The sequence below is a fragment of the Lolium perenne genome, chromosome 7, assembly GCF_019359855.2.
Source record: "Lolium perenne isolate Kyuss_39 chromosome 7, Kyuss_2.0, whole genome shotgun sequence".
NCBI classification, from domain to species: Eukaryota; Viridiplantae; Streptophyta; class Magnoliopsida; order Poales; family Poaceae; genus Lolium; species Lolium perenne.
In genome coordinates this window covers 238,846,005-238,856,019 of record NC_067250.2, presented here as the reverse complement: position 1 = coordinate 238,856,019, position 10,015 = coordinate 238,846,005, and the positions used below count along the sequence as shown (strand labels likewise).

General features: G+C 46.5%; 1 protein-coding gene across 1 annotated transcript; it reads left to right on the top strand.

Annotated features, from left to right (window-relative positions):
- Window positions 1-4,943: 4,943 nt before the first annotated feature.
- On the top strand, window positions 4,944-9,263 carry LOC127314047 (uncharacterized). Its single transcript, XM_051344512.2, has 4 exons — window positions 4,944-6,802; window positions 8,060-8,273; window positions 8,381-8,579; window positions 8,792-9,263. The coding sequence occupies exons 1-4, from the start codon at window positions 5,183-5,185 to the stop codon at window positions 8,910-8,912; spliced, it is 2,154 nt and encodes a 717-aa protein (XP_051200472.1). The 5' UTR covers window positions 4,944-5,182; the 3' UTR covers window positions 8,913-9,263.
- Window positions 9,264-10,015: the final 752 nt, after the last annotated feature.

The following is a 10,015-nucleotide window of genomic DNA, read 5'->3' as shown; positions in this document are numbered from 1 at the left end:
AGGCACCAATCTTGATTATCCTCCCACCAATGGACATATTATTCCCCATCCAGCCACTCATCTTTTTCTTTGTTTTTTCACCCAGGAAGCCCATTTCAGCAACAGTAGGTCTCCTTGCAAAGATTGGTGTTCCTAAATATTTCAGCAACAGTTGAAAAGGTCAGAGTAACACTGTATTTTGCTGTCATCTTGCAAAATTATCATAACTTCACTTTTCTCGAAATTTATCTTTAAGCCAGACATTGCTTCAAATACATACAACAACAGCTTGACGTTCCTGGCTTGTTCCAAATCATCTTGGATCAACAGGATTGTATCATCATCATATTGGAGCATTGTAATCCCTTTTGGAACAATATTATCTGCTAGGCCCACAAATAAATCATTCTGCTGTGCAATAGAGACCATCTTAGCAAGGCTATTGGCTGGCATGTTGAAAAGAAAATGGGCAAAAGGGCCCCCCTGCCTAACACCCTTGTGACTGCCAAAATATGCCTCTATCTTATCATTTACTTTGACACCAAGAGTCCCATCTGCAACAGCTTTTTTGATCCAAATCATTCAATTTTCAATAGATCTAAGGAACCAAAAGAAAATGGATCAACAAAACAAACATTACAAACTTTAAAGTTACATCAAAACACTCTAAAGTTGTCATATCTAGGCCCGTCATCATGCCATGATGTTCTTCCACACATCGATGAGCAGCTATGGAAGAGTTTTGAATATCAACGTGAAGAGCCCACCATTAGGGTAATGAGCTTAGACCGTATTGTCTAGACAACACCTATACGGCGACAACACCTCAAAAGGCAAGTTGTCAAAACAATGCTTCATAAGCGAAACGTTGAACAGAAAAACATACCTATATAGTGACAACACCTTACAAGGAAAATTGTTAAAATGGTTCTTCGTCATCGAACCGTTGAAGAGAAAAACATGTTGACAATAGGATGAAACAGGAGAAACCAAGATACATGTCGAGGAAGGCTATGTCGGGACGGATGAAACCTAGCGACAATTGTTCCATGCGTCATCACCTCATTCATTGCGTAACCAAGGACACGTAAGAAGATCAAAACTGAACTTCATGAAAAAAAATCAGAATCCCCCAAACCCTCTACATGCTACAAAACGAAGAGGACTTGGTTGCTATTGTATGTTCTAGTGAAGTGCCCGACATTCTAGCATTTGTATATAAGGCTGAGTTTGTACCGGAAATTCAATTCGGCTCCCGGGTGCATATGCTCCCTCTATCAAAAAATTATATTTCGAAATGTCGAAAAATTTTGACAAAAAATTCTACTTGTACATCTCCACAATATACGTAGGTTCGTCAAGTTTCGCGAGGAACCAATATGTTTTGTGGTCTGTGTAAAAAAGAGAAAATTTATCTCCTGAAAAGCCTTATTTTCAGCATTGAATTTTGTCTTTTTTACACACGTCACACGACAAGTCGGATTTTTATGAAACAACTTTGTGAGCGTGTAGCACGTGAAGATGTACGTTCGAATTTTTCGTTTCAATTTTTTGAAATTACAAAATGTATGTAACATGCATTTCAAAATAAAGGGAGCATATGCTCCCATGTGCCAAAACACCATTCCCACTACATATAAAACTTTTAAAATAATTGAAGAGGCCTATTCAATTTTGCACATTTTGCACGAAACACATTTGCACTTCGTGTAAGCTGCTGAAGTACGTACGGGGAATTTTACCTTTTGCCACTCTTTACTTTGCCACTCTACAATTCGCCATATTTTATTTTAACCACTATTTTTGCCACATTTTATTTTGACAATTATATTAGTTGCCCTTTTGATTTTTTCTGTTCTTTTGGGGATTTAGGGAAAACTCCATGTCACGAATGCCTCTGGCTGCACACGGAATAGAATCATCTCATTATTTTCTTTTTTCTAAATGCTTGCAAGGGGTAGGGAAAAAGCCTAGCTAGGTGCTCGTGCAACTGCCGCCGATGCTGCCGCTCGCTGATGCACCTTGGCCAGCACAGCTGCACATCTCTCATCTCCCGTCTTCCCTCGTTGCCACACCTCCACCGTAGCTGTTGTCCCTTGCTTCCACCTGCAACACCGCACCTCCCATCTCCTTCTCTGGCCATGCTATGTCACGCAAGCTCCAGCTTGGCTCCAGCACATAATCTCTTCTTTACGCTAATTCCTTGTCCGCATTGTCGTTGCTACATGGTGTTGCTGCTACAGATTAGTTGATGAAATTCGTCTAAAATCCGTCATCTGCATCCAAATCTAAACCAAGAGATAGTTAGAAGAGCGGGGACGAGGGCCGAGTCGAAACAAGAGGAGGGATCGGCGGCCAACTAGCTCGTCGCTGACGCTAGAGCCTCTTTCGTAACCCTAGCTCTCAATATAGAGGGAGGGTGAGATGAGGGGAAGTACCTAGCATTGATGGGGAGTGGTGGTCGTGCTCACAGGAATTTCGCCGCCTACCTCCCTCTATTCCTCTGATTGGGCCACCGGCCGCCGCTTGCTTCCTCCGCTCGGGCCGTGAAGTCATGGGAATGAACAGGTCAAGGCTGCCGTCCTCCGGTCGATCCATGTCAAACAGGTAGAAGATAATTTCTTCATAGCATGTGGGCCTGACCTGTGAGGGGCAAATAATAAAATCCCCCCTTCTTTGCAACGGACAAAATAAATATCTTAGAGCATCCCCACTCGTTGGCGCTCCCCACGCCCAAATCCGGCGAAATTTTCGTCCGGATTGGAGGAAGATTTGGCGTGGGGAGCGCCGAAGTTCCAGCCGTCCCCCCGGCAGGAAACCCCCAACCTCGACCATTTGACATATTTCAAACAAATTTAACATAAAATTTAACAAGTTCGGCGACCAAGAGTACGAAAATTGCTGAAACAAATTCGGCGATAATCAGTATAATGTTTAACAAGTGCTGAAACAAATGAAGCACACAATTTCACAATTTTTCAAACAAATTAAGATAGACTAGTTGGCGTCGGCGTTGGCGTTGCCTCGGAGCCTCCATATGTGCTCCACCAGATCATCTTGCAGCAGCTGATGCACTGTAGAGTCTCGAATCTCCTGGCGCATAGCAAAGAAGGCGGCCCATGATGGAGGCACCTGGTGATTAGGCTGTGCAAGAGGACCCTCTCTCTCATATGGTGCTTCTTGCTCAGCTAGAGGAACCGGATGCTTTCGCTCATTTTCAATAATCATATTGTGTAGGAACACACAACAGTTCATCACCTCCCACATCTGATCTTTGGACCAAGTCATAGCGGGGAACTGGACGACAGCAAATCTCTGCTGGAGGACACCAAATGCACGCTCGACGTCTTTTCGGCAAGCTTCTTGTTTCTTGACAAACTCGCAAAGTTTGGGGGTGCTAGGGTTGGAGATAGTCTTCACAAATGTTGCCCACTTTGGATAGATACCGTCTGCAAGGTAGTATCCTTTGTTGTAGTGCCGACCATTGATCACATAGTCCACCGGGGGAGCATGACCCTCAACAAGCTTGGAAAAGACCGGGGAGCAGTTTAGGACGTTGATGTCATTGTTGGATCCAGGCATACCAAAGAAAGAGTGCCAAATCCAGAGATCATGGGTAGCCACTGCTTCAAGTATCACAGTGCAGCCTTTTTTGTGACCCTTGTACATTCCACCGCCACGCAAACGGACGGTTCTTCCATTGCCAATGCATGCGATCAATGCTTCCAAGCATCCCCGGAAAACCCCTAGCTTCATTTATTGCAAGGATTCTCACGAGTGTCTTCGACAGTGGGTGATCTCAAGTAATAGTCCCCGAACAACGCTATGACGGCCTGCGAGAACCGGTAGAAACAATCAAGGGCGGTGGACTCCGCCATCCGAAGATAGTCAGAGGCCGTATCACCGGGAGCTCCATACGCCAGCATCCTCATAGCCACCGTGCACTTCGCAGTGACGAAAATCCAACCAAACCGGTGCAATCCGCCTTGCATCGAAGTAGGGATCAAAGTCTCGGATGGCATACACAATTTGCGAGAAATAGCTTCTGCTCATCACAACAGCCGGAAAACACTCTCACCGTGCAATGGATTGTCGGCGAAGTAGTCGGCGTACAACATGCAGTAGCCCTCCATTCGTTGTCTCGGCTTGCACTTCCGGCGACCTGGTGCCGACCCACCATGTCGATCAGTTGCCAGTCCGGCGTACATGCTTGCCAAGCAACCGAGGATCATCATGTGCTCGTCGTCTTGGGCGGCTGCTGCCATCTCTTCTTGCATAAGCTCGACGAACATCTGCTCCTCCTCTTTGTCCGAGTCCATGGCCGGCGAGGCAAATGGACGAACACCTGACGGGCGTGGTCGAGGCAACCCGGGCCGCGTGCGCCGAGGAGCGAGCAAAGTCGGAAAACGGGCCGGCGGAAGAAGCGACCAGATAGGCCGTCGTCCAAAGACGGCGGAATATAGGCAGGTGGGGAAGGAGGGGCGGCGGAATCTGGGCAACAAGCCGGCGGGGTGGTGCCGGCGGCGAGAGAGATACGAGGGGTGAGGGAGATTTTGAGCGACGTGGCGGTGGGGTTCGTGCGTCGAGTCACCGACAGATCGGGCCCTTCCCCGCTTTTCACTCGTCCGGAGTCCCCGAGCGCGCCCCGGGGGGCCGGGGATGGCGTGTGCTCGCCGGATGGATGAAGGGCCAAATCCGGACGAAAACGAGGAACCGGCGGCGCGACTGGACCGAATTTCGCCGTCCGGATGGGAAAAACGTCGCTCGGGGGGCCTCGTTGGGGGACGAGTGGAGATGCTCTTACCATTATGTAAGTTTACCGATCAGATAATCCTTCCGAAATATTAATCTATTCGTTCCAAATTTAGATTTCATGTATTCCATAAAATCCGTATCCGTCTAATTCTAAATTTGTAATCGTTTTCAACACGAACACGTGAAATATGTTTTGCAGATAACCCCCGGCTGTTCGTCCGGCCAGCTCGAACCCCAAATCGAGCCGAGCGCCACCCGGCCTCGCTCCTACCCCAGCCCCACGCGCCGCCGTCCGCCCTAGCTAATCACCTTCCTCCGCCGCGCTCCGGCGTCGGGTTCCGCCGCGCCGCCGTCCGCGCATACACAAGACCCAGAATCCAGTTATCCTATCCCCCGGTATCATTCTTCTCCTCCCAAAACCCTAACCCTAGCCCAAACACCGGCGGCCATGGCGCTCACCACCCGCGGCGGCGCCGACCAGGCGCAGCCGCCGCCGGCCCCGGACGCGAGCCTGGGCTTCCTCACGAAGCGCGACACGGAGGTGAAGCTCCCGCGCGCGACGCGGGTGAAGAACAAGACGCCCGCGGGGGTGCAGATCACCGCCGAGCAGATCCTGCGCGAGGCCCGGGAGCGGCAGGAGCCCGAGATCCGGCCGCCCAAGCAGAAGATCACCGACGTGCACGAGCTCGCCGACTACCGCCTCCGCGAGCGCAAGCGGTTCGAGGACCTCATCCGCCGCGTCCGCTGGAACGTCTCCGCCTGGGTCAAGTACGCCAAGTGGGAGGAAGGGCAGAAGGACTTCGCCCGGGCGCGCTCCGTCTTCGAGCGCGCCCTCGACGTCGCCCACCGCGACCACACGCTCTGGCTCAAGTACGCCGAGTTCGAGATGCGCAACCGCTACGTCAACCATGCCAGGAACGTCTGGGACCGCGCCGTCTCGCTCCTGCCCCGCATCGACCAGCTCTGGTACAAGTACATCCACATGGAGGAGCTGCTCGGCGCCATCGCCAATGCTCGCCAGGTCTTCGAGCGCTGGATGTCGTGGCGTCCTGACACTGCTGGCTGGAACTCGTACATCAAGTTTGAGCTGCGGTACGGGGAGGTTGAGCGGGCGAGAGCAATCTACGAGCGGTTTGTCGCTGAGCACCCACGGCCCGATACGTTCATCCGGTTTGCAAAGTTTGAGATGAAGCGCGGAGAAGTGGAGCGGGCACGGCAGGTGTATGAGCGTGCGGGTGACCTGCTTGTGGATGATGAAGATGCAGAGGTGCTGTTTGTAGCTTTTGCTGAGTTTGAAGAGAAAACCCGGGAGGTGGAGCGAGCTCGTGCTATATACAAGTTTGCGCTTGATAGGGTGCCCAAGGCCAGGGCCGAGGACCTTTACAGGAAGTTCCTGGCTTTTGAGAAACAGTTTGGTGACCGTGAGGGGATTGAGGATGCCATTGTGGGCAAGAGAAGATTCCAGTATGAAGATGAGGTGAGGAAAAACCCCCTCAATTATGACTCATGGTTCGATTACATCAGGCTGGAAGAGAGTGTTGGGAACAAGGACAAGATCAGGGATGTGTATGAGAGGGCCATTGCCAATGTACCCCCTGCAGATGAGAAGCGGTACTGGCAGCGGTACATATACCTTTGGATTAATTATGCTTTGTATGAGGAACTCGATGCACAGGACATGGAAAGGACCCGCGAGGTTTATAGGGAGTGTCTGAAGCTCATTCCACACAAGAAATTTACTTTTGCCAAGTTGTGGCTCATGGCTGCCCAGTTTGAGATAAGGCAAAAGAACATAAAGGCTGCACGTCAGACTCTTGGTAATGCCATTGGCATGTCTCCAAAGGGGAAAATATTTAAGAAATACATTGAGATTGAGCTCTATCTTGGCAACTTTGACCGCTGTCGGACTCTATATGAGAAGTATATTGAATGGTCTCCAGCAAACTGTTATGCGTGGAGGAAGTATGCAGAACTGGAAAAGAACCTTAGCGAAACAGATCGTGCTCGATCAATATATGAGCTTGCTATTGCTCAGCCAGCCCTTGATACGCCTGAGGTTTTGTGGAAGGTACGTTGTCCTTGCTGTCCTTTTATGTGATCCACATTTTATGTTTTGTGTTGTGCAAGCATTGAATATGTTGTCTTACACATTCTTAATCCTCAAATAAACGGTAATGAAGTTCAATGTTAACGTTGTTCTGTATCATGTTTGATCTCTTTATATATCTGATTAATATATAAGTGTTTATGCATGGAAGTACATGCCTATTATTGACCAGCTGTGATTTTACATGACATTTAATTTTGTAACGTGCTAGCATAACACATAAAGAGTAGGGATATGGATCTTTCTCGTGTTGTTTATTTCATGGAAAAAGGAGTCACGCTTCAATTTCTTTGTTCCATTTTCTGGTTCTGAAAGCTGAAGAACAGCCTTACCTTTTCTTACAACTTAACTTGTGTGTTAATAGACTTATTCTGGATCTGTGCTTTCTTTGAATTATATATCCTGGCAGTAAAAACTATCAGGTAGTAGTATAATTACAAAAGCATTTCAAACCAAGCTTCTTTAGCCTCTTTGCTCTATCGGAGTTGGTAGAGTGGTTAATAACTAATTTCTGAAACTACTGCTGGACAATGCTCAGAATTGTCATACTTGAGGTCCCTTTTGTTTAGGTCTAGGTAGGACTTTGTTGACTTGTACTCTTCAGTCTTCTCCCTTGCTAGGCAGATAGCTAATAGAACTATATCTGCAGTCAGTAATTGGAAACACACACTTCTTTGTGCTGTTGTGTGCTTGTGATCTCTCAGCACCAGTTTGTAAGAGAGAGAAAAAAACCCCAATGGGCTGTCATCTGATATATATTACGTTTTACTTGTACAGATAATGCATCTTATATTGTCTGCCTTTTTCTATGCTAATTTTGCCGATAGTTAATCTACACTACGTCCATGTCAAAATATAGTGCAATATTAGTTTTGTCCTTAATCAAACTTTGTAAACTTTGACCAAGTTTGTTGTAGGGAAAAAAATCAACATCTATAATACCAAATGAATAAAATATATGAAAATATATTGCATGATGAATCTAACAATGTTGTATTTTTTCTATAAATTTAGTCAAAGCTGCTGCATTGATTCTTGTTAGATATTACTGTTCACATTTCAGGCATCCTGAAAAATCGCGCCTTAAGAAAATCAACATATGATTATTGAATCATTTTTACTGCCTTTTACTTCCAATTGTAATTGAAATTTGGCATTGGTTGATTTTAGTTATTAGAGGGAGGCTTACTAACTCCTTTTCTTCCTTCTACCTTACAGGAGTACTTGCAGTTTGAAATCGACGAAGCTGAATTTGATAGAGCAAGGGAACTCTATGAGAGACTGCTTGATAGAACAAAGCATCTGAAGGTATGGATCAGCTTTGCTGAATTCGAGGCCTCAGCTGGCTTGGGAGAAGACAATGAAAGTGAGGAATATAAGAATGATGCTGGTTATCAGGAACAGCAGATCGAGCGGGTCCGGAGGTGTCGGGGTGAGTAACGAGCTAGAGAACCTACTTTCGGCAGCTATAAAACCTTTTTATGTTCATTTTCGATTCATAGTGCACTAAATCTGACATTGATTTGTTATGGTGCTCAGCTGTCTTTGAAAGGGGATTCGACTACTTCAGGACAAATGCTGCAGAGCTAAAGGAGGAAAGAGCAATGCTCTTGGAAGAATGGCTCAAAAAGGAGCTGAGCTTTGGTGATCTTGGTGATGTCACCTTAGTGCAGAAGAAGGCGCCGAGGAAAGTGAAGAGGAAGAGACCACTTCCATCAGACGATGGCTCCAATATTGCGTATGCTCTTTACCCAGTTATTTATTCTTGGTACTGCATTCTCAGAAGTTGGTGGCCTGCCACCTAGCATGCTATGTGGTCATGTGCATTCTTTTAATAATTTCGAAAATCAGGAGAAAATAAATAGCGCTAACGTTTGCAGATGATACTTTTTTGTGTGTAGTTTCCAGTATTTTAGAAATATACTGACATATCATTTTGCTCTTCCTTAGGTACGAGGAGTACATTGATTATATCTTCCCTGACGAGGTTGCACTGGCACCAAACCTCAAGATATTGGAAGCTGCTTACAAGTGGAAGAAGCAGAAGACAGATGACACAGATGATGAATGATCTGAACATCAGAGGCTGCCCGTTACGAATGCTTGCTTAACCCACAGTTGGAGATGAGCGACGTCATTCCAAAATCAGATGTAGAGAAGCTTTCCAATACGTCCGGTGGAAAACATGCAGTTTTGTGAGCTTCCTCTTATCCTCCTAGATGGCCTTTTTACGGCTTGTTTCAGTCTAGTTACATGTCGGACTGATAGGTGCTGAATTATCTGGGTTCTGTTACCTCGGATTCAAACTGTATGTTCACCTTGTAGGATTCAGTTTATCATGGTTTTGTTACCCTGGCCCCTCCCTCAGCTGAATGTAACTCAACATTGTATTATTTGAGTTCACTACATCATGTTTATTCCATTGTTACCTGGTATACTAATCTGCTAAATGGTTGTTTTCTTAGCATTCAGTAGAGGAACTGTACGAATAGGTGGGCCTGAAATATGATGGCCTCTGAGTTTGGGCTGAAGATTAAACCCTTTTTGCCTCTGGGCTTGGCATATACTTAGGGCCTCTTTGGGTTGGAGGAATTTCATCGAAACCTTGTAGGATTCTAATCCCTTTGCAGCGGATTGACCACCAAATTCTCATGGGATCTATTCCTATGCTCTCCATTCCATAGGGATCTCAACATTTGTTTAAATCTCATTTTATTTTTTCCCTTGAGAAATCGAATGCACTTACAGTTTATATCTCTCTACTGTCTCCTCAATCATGTGAATTCCTAGGTTTGCTTTTTGTGCACCATCCAAAATCACATAGTGGAAAATTCCAATGTTCATCCCAATCATGTGTTTTCCCTGTTTCTACGTTTCCAAATTCCTGCACTTTTGATTTTTTCGAGATATAGTTCAGACACCAAAGTTGATCAGAGAAAGATCCCCATCAAGCTGCAGGCCTGCAGCGGGTGTTTCCTTCAGGCCGAGACTGTCAGTCGTCCGAAAATTTTACCCGGAGCGAACATTTGTCCCATGGCCTGCAGCTCGTCGTGCAGGAATAGTAGCCAGCCCTGGATTGAACCAGAGACATTTAAGAACCTTGCCCGCTGCTGCTGTAGCCGATGAGCTACATTGGATTCTCGTTTGGCAGGCACAGTACTTATTTATTGAAAT